This window comes from Pseudophryne corroboree, chromosome 8, assembly GCF_028390025.1.
Source record: "Pseudophryne corroboree isolate aPseCor3 chromosome 8, aPseCor3.hap2, whole genome shotgun sequence".
NCBI lineage: Eukaryota > Metazoa > Chordata > Amphibia > Anura > Myobatrachidae > Pseudophryne > Pseudophryne corroboree.
This window is the reverse complement of record NC_086451.1, coordinates 299094047-299117548: the sequence shown is the minus strand read 5'-3', so window position 1 is coordinate 299117548 and position 23502 is coordinate 299094047. Positions and strand designations below refer to the sequence as shown.

Below are 23502 nucleotides of genomic sequence, written 5' to 3'. Positions count from 1 at the left end.
ATTTCTCTAAAATTCCATTGGGAAATGTGCATACCTTTTAACTACGTGTTCAGTAATCTAAGCTCAGTAGGCGAAGACTGTTTTGCATAATAAGTATGACTTACCGTAGTGCTCCCATATATCATATACAAATTAATGCCTTAAGTGTGTTAGAACAAGCAAGTGCAGTACACAATTTTATTTCCTTCACAGCAGTTCATTTGTTTTCTGCAAATATCTAGAACACAAACACATAATTGTTATTTAACAATGTTAAACTCTACTTTTAGTGTTAATTTTGACAAGGGATTTTAAATGTACAGTAGTTTTTTTATGGATTTTTTTTTTTTTATTGCTCTGTTTTAGTGAATGGATCTTCATAGTCATTTAGCAATAAAACTGTCTTCAACAAATACTTTTATTCAAAATGTTTTGTCCACAAAATGAACACTGAATGTGCAGTTCTTCAGCCAACCACACTTATGGCAATCAAGCATAATGAGTTCTGTTTGCTTAGAGCACAGACCATGTGCAACCTAAAGAAATATATTTGCCCTGTAATCTCTCCAAGTTTATAACTGTAAAGCAGTACTGTCATATTCCAATCTTTTATTATTCGGACATACAGGCAAACAAGAGACCCACTCTTCTTTAGATCAATTGTGTTATGACAGATATATTGTACATGGAAGATTTGCCATTAAAACACCAGTATAAGCACAATCTGAAAACACATAAGTAAGTACACAACTGCTTGCTGGCTTGTTGCGCTGCTGGTGCTGCACACTTCGGCTGACTGTGCTATAAAGAAAATAATAATATTAGATAAACAACAGATATAGATACATTTTAGTTTCTTCATGCTTTAGAATAATGGCTACTGTGACATTACATTATATAACCCCCTGACAAAGATCTGCATTGTAGAATTTAGACATAGGCAACCTGTGGCTTGCTTTTTCCGATTATAAAGTTCAGGTGTCAAGCTTCCAGTATGCCTCATGTCTGGTGATACATATAAGACCTAGGTGATATTTTCATGATAATAGGTCTTACAATTACCGCTAAATAACCATAACCAATCAGCAGTTAGACTTTTATTTTCACGGAAAGTTAGACAATGAAGGTGAGCACCTGACTGGTTGCTATGGTTTACTGCAAATTTTGTACTTCAGTGCAATTTTAGTAAATGAGCTCCAATAATTCTCCAATAATTGTGAACTGAACTGCAGCCTAGTGTATACTTTTGTTACATGTTTCTGTAATGATCAGCTTTCTTGGTTTACCATTTCACTCACCATTATATATAACAGCGGAGCGGATTCCAAGCCAGTATACATCAAAAGACTCTGCTACTGTTGCTCTAATGAAACATAAACATATTGTATTTACCATATTTATCATTTAAAAATAAAATATAATTTGCATCCATGTTATAATCCATTTATGTGCATGAAATTAAATATCCCAGCTCAATTACAGAAAAGAACACATATGTACTTGTACATAGAGTACAATGGAAGAGCACAGTGTTATACTATCACCCAATATAAGCAAAATTCCCAGTTACATCTGGGTCCTCTAAAAGTTTTCTTTGGGACTCCAAGTACGAATCCACCGTTATTTATTTTATTAACAGTTACTTATAAGTGCCAGCATATTCCATTGTGTTTTATAATTGGGAACAAAACAGTAATAAAACAAGACTGAGTAATAAACAGTCAAAAGGAGGTATATAATTAGTGGTGTTTACACCGTGCATTAAGCCCCAATGTAGAACTTTTCTTTCCAGTCGCAGGAGCTGTGAGGAAATGTCAGCGAGAAGAGGCACTATCTGGGGGTTTAATGCATGGGGAAACACATACATTACACAATTTCCATAATATATGCGCTAGTGTATGTTAACCCTGCATGGGGAAAATGCGTGGAACCCGGAGCTATTCCTCACACAGTTTCCATTTATCAAGCATGATGGCAAAATTGGCTTCTATTGGCTGTTATCTTCCAGTCATACTATATTCCCGTTACACATCTTAATAGCTTGGCTACCCTTTCATTTAGACCTGTATTTAGTAGCATGTATCCTGTTAAAATGTTCAATGCTGCCCCCCTGTGATATCACTACTCATTACATTGTGTTCCAGCAGTTATGGGGAAAATAAGAATTTACTCACCGGTAATTCTATTTCTCGTAGTCCGTAGTGGATGCTGGGACTCCGTAAGGACCATGGGGAATAGCGGCTCCGCAGGAGACTGGGCACAACTATAAAGAAAGCTTTAGGTCTAACTGGTGTGCACTGGCTCCTCCCACTATGACCCTCCTCCAGACCTCAGTTAGGATACTGTGCCCGGAAGAGCTGACACAATAAGGAAAGATTTAGAATCCCGGGTAAGACTCATACCAGCCACACCAATCACACCGTATAACTCGTGATACAATACCCAGTTAACAGTATGACAACAACTGAGCCTCTCAACAGATGGCTCAACAATAACCCTTTAGTTAAACAATAACTATATACAAGTATTACAGACAATCCGCACTTGGGATGGGCGCCCAGCATCCACTACGGACTACGAGAAATAGAATTACCGGTGAGTAAATTCTTATTTTCTCTGACGTCCTACGTGGATGCTGGGACTCCGTAAGGACCATGGGGATTATACCAAAGCTCCCAAACGGGCGGGAGAGTGCGGATGACTCTGCAGCACCGAATGGGCAAACTCTAGGTCCTCCTCAGCCAGGGTGTCAAACTTGTAGAATTTAGCAAACGTGTTTGACCATGACCAAGTAGCTGCTCGGCAAAGTTGTAAAGCCGAGACCCCTCGGGCAGCCGCCCAAGAAGAGCCCACCTTCCTCGTGGAATGAGCTTTCACTGATTTAGGATGCGGCAGTCCAGCCGCAGAATGTGCAAGCTGAATCGTACTACAGATCCAGCGAGCAATAGTCTGCTTTGAAGCAGGTGCACCCAACTTGTTGGGCGCATACAGGATAAATAGCGAGTCAGTCTTTCTGACTCCAGCTGTCCTGGAAACATAGATTTTCAGGGCCCTGACTACGTCCAACAACTTGGAAGCCTCCAAGTCTGTAGTAGCCGCAGGCACCACGATAGGTTGGTTCAGATGAAAAGCTGATACCACTTTAGGAAGAAACTGGGGACGAGTCCTCAATTCTGCCCTATCCATATGGAAAATCAGATAAGGGCTTTTACATGACAAAGCCGCCAATTCTGATACACGCCTGGCCGAAGCCAAGGCCAACAACATGACCACTTTCCACGTGAGATATTTCAATTCCACGGTTTTAAGTGGCTCAAACCAATGTGACTTTAGGAAATCTAACACCACGTTGAGATCCCAAGGTGCCACTGGAGGCACAAAAGGGGGCTGAATATGCAGCACTCCCTTAACAAAAGTCTGAACTTCAGGTAGTGAAGCCAGTTCTCTCTGGAAGAAAATCGATAGAGCCGAAATCTGGACCTTAATGGAACCCAATTGTAGGCCCATAGTCACCCCTGACTGTAGGAAGTGCAGGAAACGGCCCAGCTGAAATTCTTCCGTTGGGGCCTTCCTGGCCTCACACCACGCAACATATTTTCGGCATATGCGGTGATAATGGATTGCGGTTACTTCTTTCCTAGCTTTAATCAGCGTAGGAATGACTTCCTCCGGAATGCCCTTTTCCTTCAGGATCCGGTGTTCAACCGCCATGCCGTCAAACGCAGCCGCGGTAAGTCTTGGAACAGACAGGGCCCCTGCTGCAGCAGGTCCTGTCTGAGCGGCAGAGGCCATGGGTCCTCTGACATCATTTCTTGAAGTTCCGGGTACCAAGCTCTTCTTAGCCAATCCGGAACAATGAGTATAGTTCTTACTCCTCTTCTCCTTATTATCCTCAGTACCTTTGGTATGAGAGGAAGAGGAGGGAACACATAAACCGACCGGTACACCCACGGTGTCACTAGAGCGTCCACAGCTATCGCCTGCGGGTCTCTTGACCTGGCGCAATATCTTTTTAGCTTTTTGTTTAGGCGGGACGCCATCATGTCCACCTGTGGCCTTTCCCAATGGTTTACAATCAGTTGGAAGACTTCTGGATGAAGTCCCCACTCTCCCGGGTGGTGGTCGTGCCTGCTGAGGAAGTCTGCTTCCCAGTTGTCCACTCCCGGAATGAACACTGCTGACAGTGCTAACACGTGATTTTCCGCCCATCGGAGAATCCTTGTGGCTTCTGCCATCGCCGTCCTGCTTCTCGTGCCGCCCTGTCGGTTTACATGGGCGACCGCCGTGATGTTGTCTGACTGGATCAGTACCGGCTGGTTTTGAAGCAGGGGTTTTGCCTGACTTAGGGCATTGTAAATGGCCCTCAGCTCCAGAATATTTATGTACAGGGAAGTCTCCTAACTTGACCATAGTCCTTGGAAGTTTCTTCCCTGTGTGACTGCCCCCCAGCCTCGAAGGCTGGCATCCGTGGTCACCAGGACCCAGTCCTGTATGCCGAATCTGCGGCCATCTTGAAGATGAGCACTCTGCAGCCACCACAGCAGAGACACCCTGGTCCTTGGAGACAGGGTTATCAGCCGATGCATCTGAAGATGCGATCCGGACCACTTGTCCAACAGGTCCCACTGAAAGGTTCTTGCATGGAACCTACCGAATGGAATTGCTTCGTAGGAAGCTACCATCTTTCCCAGGATCCGCGTGCAGTGATGCACCGACACCTGTTTTGGTTTTAGGAGGCCTCTGACTAGAGATGACAGCTCCTTGGCCTTCTCCTCCGGGAGAAACACTTTTTTCTGTTCTGTGTCCAGAACCATCCCCAGGAACAGTAGACGTGTCGGAGGGACTAGCTGTGACTTTGGAATATTTAGAATCCAGCCGTGCTGTTGTAGCACCTCCCGAGATAGTGCTATACCGACCAACAACTGCTCCCTGGACCTCGCCTTTATCAGGAGATCGTCCAAGTACGGGATAATTAAAACTCCCTTCTTTCGAAGGAGTATCATCATTTCGGCCATTACCTTGGTAAAGACCCCGGGAGCCGTGGATAGACCGAACGGCAACGTCTGGAATTGGTAATGACAATCCTGTACCACAAATCTGAGGTACTCCTGGTGAGGATGGTAAATGGGGACATGCAGGTAAGCATCCTTGATGTCCAGTGATACCATGTAATCCCCCTCGTCCAGGCTTGCAATAACCGCCCTGAGCGATTCCATCTTGAACTTGAATTTTTTTATATACGTGTTCAAGGATTTCAAATTTAAAATGGGTCTCACCGAACCGTCCGGTTTCGGTACCACAAACATTGTGGAATAGTAACCCCGTCCTTGTTGAAGTAGGGGCACCTTTACTATCACCTGCTGGGAATACAGCTTGTGAATTGCCTCTAACACTGCCTCCCTGCCTGAGGGAGTTGTTGGCAAGGCAGATTTGAGGAAACGGCGGGGGGGGAGACGTCTCGAATTCCAGCTTGTACCCCTGAGATACTACTTGAAAGATCCAGGGATCCACCCGTGAGCGAGCCCACTGATCGCTGAAATTTTTGAGACGGGCCCCCACCGTACCTGGCTCCGCCTGTGGAGCCCCAGCGTCATGCTGTGGACTTAGAGGAAGCGGGGGAGGACTTTTGCTCCTGGGAACTGGCTGTATGCTGCAGCTTTTTCCCTCTACCTCTGCCTCTGGGCAGAAAGGACGCGCCTTTAACCCGCTTGCCCTTATTGGGCCGAAAGGACTGTACCTGATAATACGGTGCTTTCTTTGGCTGTGAGGGAACATGGGGTAAAAATGTAGACTTCCCAGCTGTTGCTGTGGAAACGAGGTCCGAGAGACCATCCCCGAACAACTCCTCACCCTTATAAGGCAAAACTTCCATGTGCCTTTTAGAATCTGCATCTCCTGTCCACGGCCGAGTTCATAACCCTCTCCTTGCAGAAATGGACATTGCACTTATTTTAGATGCCAGCCGGCAAATATCCCTCTGTGCATCCCTCATGTATAAGAGTGCGTCTTTAATATGCTCTACGGTTAGCAATATAGTGTCCCTGTCTAGGGTATCAATATTTTCCGACAGGGAATCTGACCACGCAGCTGCAGCACTGCACATCCATGCTGAAGCAATAGCTGATCTCAGTATAACACCTGTGTGTGTATATATAGACTTCAGGATAGCCTCCTGCTTTCTATCAGCAGATTCCTTCAGGGCGGCCGTATCCGGAGACGGTAGTGCCACCTTCTTTGACAAGCGTGTGAGCGCTTTAGCCACCCTAGGGGATGTTTCCCAACGTGACCTATCCTCTGGCGGGAAAGGGTACGCCATTAGTAACCTCTTAGAAATTACCAGTTTCTTATCGGGGGAAGCCCACGCTTCTTCACACACTTCATTTAATTCCTCAGATGGAGGAAAAACAACTGGTAGTTTTTTCTCTCCAAACATAATACCCTTTTTTGTGGTACCCGGGGTAACATCAGAAATATGCAACACATTTTTCATTGCCTCAATCATATAACGTGTGGCCCTATTGGAAGATACATTAGTCTCATCGTCGTCGACACTGGATTCAGTATCCGTGTCGACATCTGTGTCTGCCATCTGAGGTAGCGGGCGTTTTAGAGCCCCTGATGGCTTTTGAGACGCCTGGGCAGGCACAGGCTGAGAAGCCGGCTGTCCCATATTTGGTATGTCGTCAAACCTTTTATGCAAGGAGTCGACGCTGTCGCGTAATTCCTTCCACAGAACCATCCACTCAGGTGTCGACCCCGCAGGGGGTGACATCACTTTTATCGGCATCTGCTCCGCCTCCACATAAGCCTCCTCATCAAACATGTCGACACAGCTGTACCGACACACCGCATACACACAGGTAATGCTCTGACAGAGGACAGGACCCCACAAAGCCCTTTGGGTAGACAGAGAGAGAGTATGCCAGCACACACCAGAGCGCTATATAACACAGGGATCCCACTATAAATGAGTGTTTTTTCCCTTATAGCTGCTTATATTATATTTATATATATATATATATATATATATATATATATATATATTGCGCCTAAATTTAGTGCCCCCCCTCTCTTTTTTACCCTTATGTAGCTTGACACTGCAGGGGAGAGCCAGGGAGCGTCCTTCCAGCGGAGCTGTGAGGGAAAAATGGCGCCAGTGTGCTGAGGGAGATGGCCCCGCCCCTTTTCCGGCGGACTTCTCCCGCTTTTTCTGGAATTCTGGCAGGGGTATTTTTACACCTATATAGCCTTCCTGACTATATATGGTGTAGGTTTGCCAGCCAAGGTGTATTATATTGCCCTCAGGGCGCCCCCCCCCCCCCCCCCCCCCCCAGCGCCCTGCACCCATCAGTGACCGGAGTGTGAGGTGTGCATGAGGAGCAATGGCGCACAGCTGCAGTGCTGTGCGCTACCTTGTTGAAGACAGAAGTCTTCTGCCGCCGATTTTCCGGAACACTTCTTGCTTCTGGCTCTGTAAGGGGGCCGGCGGCGCGGCTCCGGGACCGAACGATCGAGGTCGGGTCCTGTGTTCGATCCCTCTGGAGCTAATGGTGTCCAGTAGCCTAAGAAGCCCAAGCTACCACCAGTTAGGTAGGTTCGCTTCTTCTCCCCTTAGTCCCTCGCTGCAGTGAGTCTGTTGCCAGCAGATCTCACTGTAAAATAAAAAACCTAAAATATACTTTCTTTCTAGGAGCTCAGGAGAGCCCCTGGTGTGCATCCAGCTCAGCCGGGCACAAGATTCTAACTGAGGTCTGGAGGAGGGTCATAGTGGGAGGAGCCAGTGCACACCAGTTAGACCTAAAGCTTTCTTTATAGTTGTGCCCAGTCTCATGCGGAGCCGCTATTCCCCATGGTCCTTACGGAGTCCCAGCATCCACTTAGGACGTCAGAGAAATACTGTATTGGACAAGAGTTTGGCACGTATGTTAGGGCAGCATTTTTATTTTGCCGGCGCAGTATATGCAATGTTTTTGATCTTAAGGTTCCTTATGACCAATTACCAATCTAAATCTGACGTTCTACAGGGCCGGTGCAAGGTTTCTTAGCACCCTAGGCAAAACTTCAGCCTACTGCCCCCCCTTTCGACTCCTCATTTTTCAGCCAGGCACTGCCGAGGCTGTGTAGTGCTGTCATCCTGGCAGTGTGTGTGTGTCTGGTACCTGCAGTCACTACTGGTGTCCTGCATGGGAGACAATGGCATATATACAGTCCAGAGCCCCCTGTTAATATTAATCTGTTATAGAGTCGACAGTGCCTACATCAGACCAGGCTCCAGCCACAGGGGAGGATGCACTCAGTGTCACCAGTCAGGGGCGTTTCTACAGAGGAGGGGGCCCGTGTGCACCTCCGGGTGGGCCCCCTCCTCTGCACGGCGCTGTAGACTCCTGCACTGTGCCGGAGTCTACTGCGCATGCGCAGGTCTCTGGAAACATGGCGCCCGCCATGATCCGGAGACAAACTTGGCGGCCATTTTTGCTGCGATTTCTGGCGCGATAACAGCTCCCGGCGTTGGACTCCGGAAAGGTAAGTATTAAAATGGGTGCAATGGGGTGCGGTGTGGGCCCCCCTGGACCCAGGGGCCCGTGTGCACCGCACCCATTGCACCCATTATAGAAACGCCAATGTCACCAGTACTGTCACAATCACACAAACCTGAGTCCATATGATGCTGCTCAGGGACTCTCTGCTGATAGTGGGTCTCCTGTTGGTTGCCCATGCTTCCACAAAGAGTTGCAGGGATGGATGAGTTGGTGAAGCTGTGACACAAGATCTGGGCACATGATGGGGGAAAGGGACACAAGACCTTGGGGCATGAGTGGGGTGGGTGGAGAGGAGGGATACAGGACTTGGGAACATGAGGTGGAATGACACAGGACCGGTCCTGGGCACATGAAGGAGGAGGGGGTGGAGGGACACATGACCTGGGCACATGAGGGGGGGGGGCTGTCACTCACGGGACATGAGGGGGAGGAGGACACATGACCTGTGCACATGAGAGGGGAAGGGGGTGACACTAGACATAAGGAGGAGAGGGGAGAATGGACACAGGAGCTGGGGACATGAGGGGGGAGGGGCTGTCACGGGACATGAGGGGGAGGAGGGACACATAACCTGTGCACATGAGAGTGGAAGGGGGTGACACTAGACATAAGGAGGAGAGGGGAGAATGGACACAGGAGCTGGGGACATGAGGGGGGAGGGGGTGTCACCGGACATGAGGGGAAGGAGGGACACATAACCTGTGCACATGAGAGTGGAAGGGGGTGACACTAGACATAAGGGGGAGACGGGAGAATGGACACAGGAGCTGGGGACATGAGGGGCGAGGGGGTGTCACGGGACATGAGGGGGAGGAGGGACACATGACCTGTGCACATGAGAGGGGAAGGGGGGGAAACTAGACATGAGGAGAGGGGAGAATGGACACAGGAGCTGGGGACATGAGGGGGGAGGGGGTGTCACGGGACATGAGGGGGAGGAGGGACACATGACCTGTGCACATGAGAGGGGAAGGGGGTGACACTAGACATAAGGAGGAGAGGGGAGAATGGACACAGGAGCTGGGGACATGAGGGGGGAGGGGGTGTCACGGGACATGAGGGGGAGGAGGGACACATGACCTGTGCACATGAGAGGGGAAGGGGGTGACACTAGACATAAGGAGGAGAGGGGAGAATGGACACAGGAGCTGGGGACATGGGGGGGAGGGGGTGTCTCGGGACATGAGGGGGACAAGGGACACATGACCTGGACACGAGGGGGGAGAGAGTGTCACGGAACATGGGGACATGACGGGGTGGAGAGGGGGAGGATGGACACAACCTGGGGACATGAGGGGGTGACACAGGACCTGGGGAAAAGCAGAGAGAAGGCAGGCAACAGGATACCGAACAGCGCCGGCGGTCCAGCGCTGTACGAGCCGGGGGGCGGGCGGCGTTATCTTCCCTCGACTCGGATTACTTTCATCTCCTCCGTCCGGCGGCGAGAACTCAGCCGACTTGCGCCTCTCCAGGACCTGGCGTCAACGGCCTGGTACAGCTTCTGTGTATGCGCAGCGCAATGTAATTAAGGCGTTCTGCCCTCCTTTCTTGTTGGTTCCTGTGAGGCTGTCAGCGCTGCGCCCTCTCTCCCTGGTGCTGATCTGTAGGCTGGGAGTCACTTGTGCCTGACTTCCTGAGGAGCTGTGTAGTCACATACACTGCTCTGCTCTTATGCCACCAATAGAAAGCTGCTATATCAGAGATTTTTGCTTCCAGGCAGCCGCAGCAGGCCGCCCTCAGGTCCCGCCGCCCATAGGCAGCTGCCTAAAGCTGCCTAGTGGAAGCGCTGGCCCTGGTTCTACTGTTGCTCTAATGTTGATCAGTAAATGACAGTCATTGGATTATTGTAGGTTTACATCTCTACTAAACCTCCATTTGGGTGTATGTAGTGTTATCCTCCTCTCACTCCTCTTACTTACATGAAAAATAGAACATTTGTGCAACTGGAATTTGTAGGCATCCATATGTATGTTGTAGCTTGGTCCTTAAAGTTAGTGTTGGAGTGTGTAATTGCACCAACAGGATTCTCTGGGCACTGCAATGACAGAAGATAGAAACAATCACAGAACTGTTCCATTTACAGTTATCTTTTTGTTTTGAGCACATGAATTACTCAGGTGGGGAAACAAGGGTGCGCTGTGTGATGACCAGATTGCCCACTGGTAACGGGGTTCATGGCAGTTGAGAGCCAGGATGGGCCCAGGTACTTTTCAAGGGGTGTGGCCTAATCACAGGAGGTGTGGTCAAGTACCTTTAGAAAAAAAATACTGAAAAAAATAGTATTTTAAGCACCTCCATGGCCACACTGCAGCCCAGTACACAGCGGCGTGTGATGGGCTGAGGAAAAGAGCTGCATCTGCTTCTGCTAGGTAAGGGGGAGGTGGCTTGGACCCTCACTGGGCCCCCTCCATCAGACCTGGGCCTGGGTAATTTGTACACTCTACCCCCCTCTGTGCACCACTGACGGGGTTACAACCGTCACCTGGTAAAAAAATGTAGTGATATTTTAATTTATCAATAATAAAACTATGTTGCTCTGTAGAAAAATAATGGTTACATGTCAATACCCCACATAGATTTATTATAGGATTTTATACCCCATCTCAACAATTTGATAGAACATTAAAAGGAGACCGCTTGGAAACTCAGGTTGCCTATTTTTCTCAGGCTATTGTAGTATTAGCTGTTGAAAATGTAGAGCAATACATTCATAGATAAAGGGGGCCATTCCGAGTTGATCGTAGCACTGCAAAATTTTGCAGGGCTACAATCATGACAAAAGACATGCAGGGGGACGCCCAGCACAGGGCTATCCAGCCCCGCATGTCAGTGCCACCAACCCCCCCCCCTGCCCGCAGTAGTGCAAAAGCATCGCACAGAGGCGATGCTTTTGCACTTTAGGAGTAGCTCCCGGCCAGCGCAGCTTTAGCGTGCTGGCCGGGAGCTACTCGTCGCTCCCCGGCCCGCAGTGGCTGCATGTGATGGCACGCAGCCGCTGCGGCACGCCCCCCCGCACCATCTGGCCATGCCTGCGATGGGCGGACCGCTTCCCCATAACGCCGCCATGCCGCCCCCTCCCGCTCAGCAACCGCCTATGCCTGTCAATCAGGCAGAGGCGATCGCAGGGAAATGACACGTCCGGCATGCGCCGGCGCACTGTGGCATCGGCACATGCGCAATTCCGACCCCATCGCTGTGATAAACTGCAGCGAGCGATCGGGTCGGAATGACCCCCTTCAGCCTAAAAAATAAACAATAATTGTAAAAATGTAATTATCGTTTATTTATAGGCTGAAATCGTCCAGTGTGTATGGGGGTAATATTGGTGATGTGCACTCCCGCACGCCGTTCAATCATCACCAATAATGAGCTGACATTCAACTCAACCCGTTAATGTCGGGCTGAGCTGCATGTTCGGCAATGCAGGCGGTGACGTCACTGAACGTTACCGTTGGTCATGCAGGATGTTTTTAGAAAGGGGCAATCATGTACAAGGCTAAACTATACAGTGTACATGATTGAACCTTTAAAAAAAGTCAGAGTTCAACTCAGACTTCATTACATCCTGCCCAATATATGAGCCCAAGGGGTCATGTGAGCATTATACAGAGGTACAGCGCTATATACTGCTGGAAATTTTGGTGAGTTTTGATGAGAGATGGGGAGGAAGTGCCTCACCTGTTATATACTTTTTATTCTGTAGTTTTGACTATACAAATTATTAGAATAATACAAAGAAGATATTTCTAATATCTTTGTATTTTTCTTATCCGTTTTATGATTAACAGGGGTTGTGGCAAACCATTGTCTTTTATAATCTATAGTTTATAGGTGTTTGGGGTGACCACCGGATTTGTAGTTGAACTTAACTGTTTGCTGTGCCATGAAGAAGAGCCTGCAGTGTTCTTTTTGCTGCTCCTGACTTGCCTAACTGCCTGCTCATACAGACAGAAGTGAGGGCAGTGGATAGGGATGGTGGGTGTAGGAGAGTCATAGAATGAACAGGGGGGGTGGGTGTTTAGAGACATAGAATGAACGGGGGCCAAGAGACAAGAATAAGGGGAACTGTTTGTGAAGGGAGGGGGACACTGACACAGAGTGAAGGGAGGGGAGGTTGAGAGACAGAGTGAAGGGAGGGGGAGGCTGAAAGAGAGAGTGAAGAGAGGGGACAGGCTCGAAGACATAATGGACGGGATGTATTAAAATTCATCGCCGCCCCTTGCCACCTACTGCAGCGATGTTGATCGCATATGTACTAACATATGCGATCAACATCGCAATGCGGTGACGGAAGCCCCCCACGATACCTGTGAGGTGGTGTGCGGGGGGTCTCCGCACTGCCCGCACACCGGGATGCAGCAGTAAGCTGCCCCCGGCGCCTTCTCCCTCACCCGGAAGGACCTCCAGCTGCGTTGCTAGGGGGAGGAGGAGATTACCTTCTGGGACCAGGGCTGCCTGGAGGAAGGTATGCCGGGGGGAGGGGGGTCGGTGTCTGGGGCGGCAGAGGCAGGCAGGTTGCGGCGGTAGGCGATAAGAAGCCCATAGGCTTCTATAGGGTATCGCCATCCAGAGATGGCGATACCCTGGGCGGCGAAAAACCGGCGGTGGGGTCTTTCTTTGTACATTTGAAAATGCGGTAAAACCTTTGAAAACGGGGGGGGGGTTTACAGCATTTTTCTCCTAATACATCCCGCCCAATGTGAGGGGAATGGTGAGAGACACAGGTGGGAGATGATGTGGCAGAGAAATGCAGGCAGGAGATAATAGTGTAGCAGGGAGACGCTGGCGGGTGATATTGGTGTGGCAGAGAAACGCACGTGGGAGATGATGGTGTGGCAGAGAGACGCAGGTGGGAAATGATGGTGTGGCAGAGAGGCGCAGGCGGGAGGAGGTGACACAGGTGTCACGAGTCTGGATGAACCTCTGTTGTATGACCATGACCTTAGTTATAGTCCTACACATACCGACATCTCCGGACCATGTGATCTCCTACATGAATAGTGATTACCGAATGAAGATGCTCTCTGCCCAGGGAATATACATTTCTTCAGAGGGGATGTGGCATTTTGGCGCCAGCACACAGTACTACTAAGACATTTTATCTACTTGCACCACAGAAATATAATTTCTTTAGATTGGTGGTAATTAAATATTGTTTACCGGTAATATCTTTGTGTTATTTGGCGGTTCCAGCCATTGTCCAAATAGTGTGGTTTGTGTAAAAGTCCGACATTCCAGCAAGAGCCCTCTGTAGGCAGGACCCAGTATCTGAACTGCAAACACAGCAATCATTAGATAAGAAGACCACAATTCTGGTTCCTTAAATATAATAAATATTTTAATCTATTGCTTTGTTATTCAAACATTTCAATAATACTGTAAAAGCAGTAATCTCATTAAGATGTAGGCCCTCCTCTATCCAAGCAAAAAGTAATAGTTGAGTAGACTGATCTCCTATATTTCTATGGATGAGTAGAAGTAGTTCAATAGTTCTGGCTTCAACCATTCGTTTTTCGGATTTCACTGGGATCTCCTATCTATGCACCATTTCAAACCTTCATATATTGCTCGAAAATTAAAATCGTTCTCCCTGATGAACTAAAGAAGGACAAAACGCATTGTTAAATCATATGGTATATATGAGTAACTCTGGATTATTTTTGGAACCCTTATCTTGGATTTAATTTGAATTGATTCCCATAGCATTAGCTAAGGAATCTTCTATTTGGTACACATTTTGCTGAGGACTACAGTTAAAAATTATTGAATTGTAATAACACATTTTTGAATAAAGCGTTTTTAATATTGTATGTTGGATTTCTTGGAACCTGGTATTTACAGTACATGCACATGAGAATAAGGCTGATTTCTTTATTTCTCTAACGTCCTAGTGGATGCTGGGGACTCCGTAAGGACCATGGGGAATAGACGGGCTCCGCAGGAGACTGGGCACTCTAAGAAAGATTTAGTACTACTGGTGTGCACTGGCTCCTCCCTCTATGCCCCTCCTCCAGACCTCAGTTAGAATCTGTGCCCGGCCAGAGCTGGGTGCTTTTAGTGGGCTCTCCTGAGCTTGCTAATAAGAAAGTATTTTAGTTAGGTTTTTTATTTTCAGAGAGCTTCTGCTGGCAACAGACTCTCTGCTATGTGGGACTGAGGGGAGAGAAGCAAACCTACTAACTGCGGCTAGGTTGCGCTTCTTAGGCTACTGGACACGATTAGCTCCAGAGGGATCGAACACAGGACCTGACCTTGTCGTCCGTTCCCGGAGCCGCGCCACCGTCCCCCTCGCAGAGCCAGAAGACAGAAGCCGGCAGAAGCAAGAAGACATCGAAATCGGCGGCAGAAGACTCCTGTCTTCACATGAGGTAGCGCACAGCACTGCAGCTGTGCGCCATTGCTCCCACATTACACCCACACACTCCGGTCTCTGTAGGGTGCAGGGCGTAGGGGGGGGCACCCTGGGCAGCAATTAAGTACCTCCTGGCAAAAGCAGCATATATACAGTTGGACACTGTTATATGCATGAGCCCCCGCCATTAATTTTACACAAAATCGCGGGAGAAGCCCGCTGCTGAGGGGGCGGGGCCTTCATCCTCAGCACTCACCAGCGCCATTTTCTCTCCACAGCTCCGCTGAGAGGAAGCTCCCCAGGCTCTCCCCTGCACGATAGAGAGGGTGAAAAAGAGAGGGGGGGGGACATAAATTTGGCGTAAAAACAATATATACAGCAGCTACTGGGTTAACACTAAGTTACTGTGTGATTCCTGGGTCATATAGCGCTGGGGTGTGTGCTGGCATACTCTCTCTCTGTCTCTCCAAAGGGCCTTGTGGGGGAACTGTCTTCAAATAGAGTATCCCCTGTGTGTGTGTGGTGTGTCGGTACGTGTGTGTCGACATGTCTGAGGTAAAAGGCTCCCCTAAGGAGGAGAGAGCAAATGTGTGTGAGAGGGTGTCTCCGTCGACAACGCCGACACCTGTTTGGATATGTGTAAGTGCTGAGGTGAATTTATTGCACAAAAGATTAGAGAACAGACAGGAAATCTACCCATGTCTGTCCCTGTGTCACAGAGACCTTCAGAGTCTCACAATGCTCACTATCCAAAATAATGACTCATTTGTCCCTGACACAAGGGTACACATGTTAAGGGGAAGAAAGCTGAGGTAAATTTCCCTCCTCTCATGAGGAAAAAGAGCGGAATCTCCAGACAAGAGACTGCAGCTTCCCACAAAAAAATTCTCAGGCAGTATCCTTTCCCCACTAGGGCCAGGATGTAATGGGAATCTTCCCCTAGGGTGTCCCGTTTGCACAGAAGGTAGCACTAGCTATTCTCAGGGATCCTGCAGATAGCGTGCACATTCTAGTATACTACTCAGACCGGTGATTGTGTCGGCATGGGTTTATAGCACTGTGGCAGCGTGGACAGGTACCTTATCAGCAGAGATTGAGACCCTAGTATGCATATAGATATATATATATATATATATATATATATAGAGAGAGATATATGTATATATAGAGATATATATATATATATATATTAAAGATGCTGTCTTAAGTGATAGGTATATATATACAAAACATGCCCAAAGAGACATGAGTATACTGGGTCCTAGAGTCAAAGCTATGTCGATTTCTGCTTGACGTGTCCTGTAGAATATGCAATGGACAGATGATGCCGACTTAAGAGGCATGTGGAAGGCTGATGATTGTGTGGAGAAGGGTTCTCGGACCTTGTCTCCACAGCTATAGCTGGTAATTCTGATATTTTGCCTTATATTCTGCACAGCCTAGGAAAGCATGACATTATCAAATGCAGCCTTTCGAATAAAGAAACAAGAAAGTCCGAGGTGCGTCCTTTCTTGCCAGAGGCGGGGGCAGAGGAAAGAAGCTGCACAAAACAACTAGTTCCCAGGAACAGAAGTCCTCCCCGGCCTCTACAAAAATCCACTGCATGTCGCTGGGGCTCCACAGGCGGAGCTAGGCCCGGTGGGAGCACGCCTTCGTAAGTTCAGCCACAAGTGGGTTCACTCCCTGTTAGATCCCTGGGCAATAGATATTGTGTCTCAGGGATACAAGCTGGACTTTGAGAAGATGCCCCCTCACCGACGGCCCTGCCGGCTTCCCCCCACGAGAGGGAAACAGTGTTAACTGCAATTCATAAATTGTATCTTCAACAGGTGGTGGTCAAGGTTCCCCTCCTTCAACAAGGAGGGGGTTATTATTCGATCATGTTGTAGTCCCGAAACCAGACGGTTCGGTCAGACCCATATTGAATTTAAAATCTCTGAACATATACCTGAAAGGGTTCAAGTTCAAGATGGAATCGCTAAGAGCGGTTATTGCAAGCCTGAAAGGGGGAGATTTTATGGTGACTCGGGACATAAAGGATGCATACCTTCATGTCCCCATTTATCCACCTCATCAGGCGTACCTCAGAATTGCGGTACGGGATGGTCATTACCAATTTCAGACGTTGCCGTTTGGTCTCTCCACGGCCTTGAGAATATTTACCAAGACAGCGTATTACTTTCTCTGGAAGTGAAACGGCAACACGGCTGGATTCTATATATTCCAAAGTCGCAGTTGGTTCTTACAGCTCATCTGCCTCTCCTAGGCATGATCCTAGACACAGACCAGAAAAGGGTTTATCTCCCGATAGAGAGAGCTCAGGAGCTTGTGACACTGGTCAGGAATCTATTAAAACCAAAACAGGTGTCAGTGCATCACTGCACTCGAGTCCTGGGAAGGAGGGTGGCATCATTCGAGGCCATTCCCTTCGGCAGGTTCCATACGAAGACCTTCCAATGGGACTTACTGGACAAGTGGTCCGGATCACATCTTCGGATGCATCGGTTAATCACCCTATACCCCAGAGCCAGGGTGTCTCTCCTGTGGTGACTGCAGAGTGCTCACCTTCTCGAAGGTCGCAGATTCGGCATTCAGGACTAGGTCCTGGTGACCACGGATGCAAGCCTCCGAGGGTGGGGGGCAGTCACACAGGGAAGAAATTTCCAAGGGCTGTGGTCAAGGCAGGAGACTTGCCTTCACATCAATATCCTGGAACTAAGGGCCATATACAACGCCCTAAGTCAAGCGGAGACCCTGCTTCGCGACCAACCAGTTCTGATCCAGTCAAACCGCAGTGGCTCATGTAAACCGCCAAGGCGGCACAAGGAGCAGGGTGGCGATGGTAGAAGCCACCAGAATTCTTCGCTGGGCGGAGAATTACGTAAGCGCACTGTCAGCGGTGTTCATTCCGGGAGTGGACAACTGGGAAGCAGACTTCCTCAGCAGGCACAACCTCCACCCGGGAGAGTGGGGACTTCATCAAGAAGTCTTCACGCAGATTGCAAATCGATGGGAACTGCCACAGGTGGACATGATGGCGTCCCGCCTCAACAAAAAGCTAAAAAGGTATTGTGCCAGGTCAAGGGACCCTCAGGCGATAGCTGTGGATGCACTAGTAACTCCGTGGGTGTTCCAGTCGGTCTATGTGTTTCCTCCTCTTCCTCTCATACCAAAGGTGCTGAGAATTGTAAGAGAAAGAGGAGTGAGAACAATACTCATTGTTCCGGATTGGCCAAGAAGGACTTGGTACCCGGAACTGCAAGAAATGCTCACAGAGGACCCATGGCCTCTGCCTCTCAGACAGGACCTGTTGCAACAAGGGCCCTGTCTGTTCCAAGACTTACCGCGGCTGCGTTTGCCGGCATGGCGGTTGAACGCCGGATCCTAGCGGAAAAAGGCATTCCGGATGAAGTTATTCCTACGCTGATAAAGGCTAGGAAGGACGTGACAGCAAAGCATTATCACCGTATATGGCGAAAATATGTTGCTTGGTGTGAGGCCAGGAAGGCCCCTACAGAGGAATTCCAGATGGGTCGATTCCTGCACTTCCTACAGTCAGGAGTGACTATGGGCCTAAAATTAGGGTCCATAAAGGTCCAGATTTCGGCCCTGTCCATTTTCTTTCAAGAAGAACTGGCTTCACTGCCTGAGGTTCAGACATTGTTAAGGGAGTGCTGCATATTCAGCCCCCTTTTGTGCCACCAGTGGCACCTTGGGATCTTAACGTGGTGTTGGGTTTCCTGAAATCCCACTGGTTTGAGCCACTTAAGACTGTGGAGCTAAAGTATCTCACGTGGAAAGTGGTCATGCTGTTGGCCTTCGCTTCGGCTAGGCGTGTGTCAGAATTGGTGGCTTTGTTATGTGAAAGCCCCTATCTGTTTTTCCATATGGACAGGGCAGAATTGCGGACTCGTCCGCAATTTCTGCCAAAGGTGGTGTCATCTTTTCATTTGAACCAACCTATTGTGGTGCCTGCGGCTACTTGTGATTTGGAGGATTCCAAGTTGCTTGATGTAGTCCGGGCTTTGAAGATTTAGGTAACCAGAACGGCTGGAGTCAGGAAGACTGACTCGCTGTTTATCATGTATGCATCCAACAAGCTGGGTGTTCCTGCTTCAAAGCAAACTATTGCTCGCTGGATCTGTAACACGATTCAACAGGCTCATTCTGCGGCTGGATTGCCGCATCCAAAATCAGTGAAAGCCCATTCCACAAGGAAGGTGGGCTCTTCTTGGGCGGCTGCCCGAGGGGTCTCGGCATTACAGCTTTGCCGAGCTGCTACTTGGTGGGGTTCAAACACATTTGCAAATTTCTACAAGTTTGATACCCTGGCTGAGGAGGACCTTGTGTTTGCCCATTCGGTGCTGCAGAGTCATCCGCACTCTCCCGCCCGTTTGGGAGCTTTAGTATAATCCTCATGGTCCTTATGGAGTCCCCAGCATCCACTAGGACGTTAGAGAAAATAAGATTTTACTCACCGGTAAATCTATTTCTCGTAGTCCGTAGTGGATGCTGGGCGCCCGTCCCAAGTGTGGACTTTCTGCAATACGTGTATATAGTTATTGCTTAATAAAGGGTTATGTTATGTTGGCATCCATTGGTTGATGCTCTGTTGTTTGTTCATACTGTTAACTGGGTAAGTTTATCACAAGTTACACGGTGTGATTGGTGTGGCTGGTATGAGTCTTACCCTGGGTTCCAAAATCCTTTCCTTGTAATGTCAGCTCTTCCGGGCACAGTTTCCTTAACTGAGGTCTGGAGGAGGGGCATAGAGGGAGGAGCCAGTGCACACCAGTAGTACTAAATCTTTCTTAGAGTGCCCAGTCTCCTGCGGAGCCCGTCTATTCCCCATGGTCCTTACGGAGTCCCCAGCATCCACTACGGACTACGAGAAATAGATTTACCGGTGAGTAAAATCTTATTTTTTACTGGCTACGCACCTTTGTATTATTAGAGAGAACTCCAGTACTTTACCTAAGGTACAATACTACTTGCATATTTATTATTTGAGGTCCTTTCGGAGTTTTGTTTCATCAAAGATCTTGTGGCAGATGTCTTGTGGCTCAGATAAGCATATTTCCTTCTGTTAAAGAGTACACGGTTGCATCACTTATTACTTGCTTGTTATTTATCTGCCACACTATGTATTGGTGTCTCTTCTTCTTATACTATGTATGTATCTTAAGGTGTGCACACACTGTGAGATTTTTTTCTCAATATTTTAACTATATAGTCAAAATGGTAAGGAAAGTTAGTGCAGATCGCAAGGTGAAGTTCACCTTGCGATCCTGATGCGATGACGATGCGCGGTCCCGTGCGGTCGGTATCGCAAGCCTAGATAGACTGTGCCGGCAAGTCAATTTTGACTATCTCGTAGAAAAGATAGTCAAAATTGACACTTAGCCAAAATTGGACAAAGCCAGTATAGCAAGCTCAGTCATTATAAGCTTGCAATACTGACCTAGTCCCTATCGCACAGTGAGACTCGGGGTTAGCCCGAATCTTACCGTGTGTATGCACCTTACGTTTACACAAAGTAAATAAAGGCAGTTAACCTTAAGCTTCTAAACTCTAGTGCAAGCACTGTATCACTACAGTAATAGTGTGCACAGTCTTCCAATGATCACTCAATGGAGTGCACATCAGCATTGCATACAAACTGGAATCAGGTCCTATGCCTTCAGAGACCAAGTAAAAAGTTTCCTGGACCATAAAAGACTATATGTAGCTAGTAGCTACACTGGACTGGCTTCACCTTTATGTCCAATGCAAATGATGGATAAGTGATGTTTCCATGGTGCTATAAAGATTGACCAACTTCTCCACTTTATCAAAAGTCTAATACTTATCCCCCATAGTTCCGTATAGCATCCAACATCACAATATGAGAATCCAACACACCCAGAACCAGAGTGTGAATATATTCCTCTGGCCATGCAGCTTGCAGTCTTCCAGCTCTGTTATACCCGAGCTCTGATCATATCTTTCCCTTAGCCGGCTACATATCTGTGCTACTATTGCTCACCATGGTCCCAACCTCAACGGCATCACCGTCAGTGCAAAAAAATTAAGGGAAAAGACAAAGCTCTTATGGTGACCTTGGTTAAATCTTTACAACATGTAAATAATAATTGTTACACAAGATATACAATATAAACACAATGATGTGTAAGGTGAGCATAATGCCGCCCGCTACAGCTGCACACCAAGACCTCTGTGACCTATCCACAAGCCTGGACATGACTGGTCATGGAGCTATCCAACAAAGATGTCAGAACAGCAACTAGCTTGGCCCTCATATTGTGGAATGGGTACATGTGTGGAAGCTAGTTTCTCATTTGTGGAGACATTAAATAGACATGAAACTAGCAGAGATTTGTTGAATTTTTTGACATGGTAGGCCAATAAGTGTAATTACTATGATATTTTTACAGTATTTAATTAGATTGTAAGCTCTTCTGGGCAGGGCTAGTTTACTTCTTATTTTTTTAAATACTTGTACAGTATATGTCCCTGTAGTCTTTTGCATTTTTTGTAGTTATGTAAAGTATTGCATACACAATGAAGCTGTATAATTTATTTGGACTTACCTTGTATGGGTTTTCCAGTCTGGTAGGAGCTGGAGTTGATCTTGATGATATAGGGTGCAGGTCCTGGCTGTGGGAAGACTCCTATATGACCAGGCATCATTGTCTGGCAGGCAGATATCGGTGCTCCAGTTGGGAATGAATCAGACACTACACTGAAGGTTATCAGAACCAACAATAAGGACAGATTAAATGGAGCCATATTGTGGTATGAAAGCATAATGTGTCTACACCCTCATACACCAGGAGACAGTAGTCCTTCCTGATGCGACTCTAAAACACACTCTGAGCAATTCAATAAACTTTACTGAAAAAAACTTGCAATGCACAAAGAGTTGCTTTGATAAAACAGGGCTTGCGACTAGCTTTATAATCTGTTGTGTTCTGTGAAATCAATTTTTTTTGGTTACGCTATAAATATATAAAGCGTAAATAGATGGATACAGATTACTTACAAAAGACGTTTTCTTGTGAACAAATAACCACTACCCTCTTACCTTTTCTGTGAACAACCACAGGCAGAGTGACTGTCATAACTGGAACTTTCTACAGAGCAGCTGAGGTTGAGGGTCCCTCGGACAGTTTACAGTTCCCTAAAGGACATCAATTCAATAGTATTCAAAGTATAAGAAGCTTACACAGCTTAGATCAGTAGCGTATTGCTAACACTTGTCTGGGCCACACAATACAGGACCATTGCTGACACCATCTATTTAAGGGGAGGTGGGTGAATTAAATTACTAGGGACGGGGATCTATGTACTAAGCCTTGGAGAGAGATAATATGGACAGAGAAAAAGTACCAACCAGCAAGCTCCTGTCATTTTTAAAACATAGCCTGTGACATAATACAAAGAATATTTTTTTCTCAAATTGGCGCCCTATGTATTTGGCACCGTCAAAGGCAAGTGACAAGAAACAATGTAATGTGGAACCGTACAGCAGAAGGGATTGCGGCTACCCCACAATAAGTGCAGCGGAATGTAAGAAGAGGAATTGTTGCTTTGACTCCAGCATTCCCGGGGTTAACTGGTGTTTCTTCTCCAAATCACAAGATTGAAAATCCATTTGGAAGCCTTCACCTATTTATTTATGGTTGTGGACTAAGAACTAATCCACCATTCAGAGAAGGACTTGGAATTACCTCATTCATGAATTTATTGGAGTAAGAATAATTCATTCATTGTATATGTTGTATGCGCCAATTTGAGAAAAAATTATTCTTTGTATTGTGTTTATCTGTGGTTAGTTAGGTACCACTATTTTTCTCAAGGCTGCTATACAAAGTTTGCGCATTTGAGATCACTATTTTTTATTTATTTATATAGCCTGTAACATGGCAGTTAAGAGCTGATTGGCTGGTACTTTATCTCTGTCCACTTTATCTTTCTCCAAGGCTTAGTAAATAGATCCTTAGGTTTTTAATTTATGTCAGTCTTGGAATATATTACAGGTAGATAATTAGCGGAACCAGGGATATCTTAACGTATGGTCTCATTGGGCAGCTACCCATGGGCTCACAATTCTAGGGCCTTCGAATGTGGGCTGGTAGCTCTAGAGCATTTTCTGAGCCAAGTAGGGAATGCTACCCTGGCTAGTCTGATTGTGAATCGCACACAATTAGAGTGATCAGGCAGCATTTCCTACCTGTCTCCCAGCCTGCAGCCAGACAGCTGTCAGTGTGCTGATTGGTGGATGACTGGAGCTATCCACCAATCAGAGTGCTGAAAGCTACAGTATTCGCTGTATGGAAGCATGTGGAGAGATGGCACGGGACTGCAGGAGGTTATTATTTTTTTGGGTGGGTAGTGGCCCCAGTGTATTGCTTTTACCCACGGCCTACAACACTGTTAAGATAGCCCTGAGTGGGGCTCCAGCAAGGGCCGTCTTAACAGTAGTGTAGGCTCCTGGGCAAAGCAATGCACTGGGGACCCTACCCATTCTCAAGGTAGGAGTGGGGGGATGCTATCAGCGGCAGCTTTGATGTCCCACGGGTGGTAGCAGGTGTTCTATCTTCCGCTCAGCATGTAGGACCTGGAGCAGTC

General features: G+C 47.5%; 1 protein-coding gene across 2 annotated transcripts; it reads right to left on the bottom strand.

The window, feature by feature from the left end:
* Nucleotides 1-386: 386 nt before the first annotated feature.
* LOC134947730 (putative defense protein 3) lies at nucleotides 387-21664 on the bottom strand. Of its 2 annotated transcripts, XM_063935663.1 has the most exons (5): nucleotides 21462-21664; nucleotides 13680-13792; nucleotides 10439-10554; nucleotides 1278-1342; nucleotides 387-780 (listed from the first exon to the last, which is right to left on the bottom strand). In XM_063935663.1, the coding sequence occupies exons 1-5, from the start codon at nucleotides 21658-21660 to the stop codon at nucleotides 680-682; spliced, it is 594 nt and encodes a 197-aa protein (XP_063791733.1). In that variant the 5' UTR covers nucleotides 21661-21664; the 3' UTR covers nucleotides 387-679. The 2 variants fall into 2 exon arrangements, 1 of the variants encoding a protein (XP_063791733.1); XR_010182730.1 differs by lacking the exons at nucleotides 10439-10554; nucleotides 13680-13792; nucleotides 21462-21664 and adding an exon at nucleotides 8632-9518 and having other exon boundaries at nucleotides 757-780.
* Between the last annotated feature and the right edge of the window lie 1838 nt (nucleotides 21665-23502).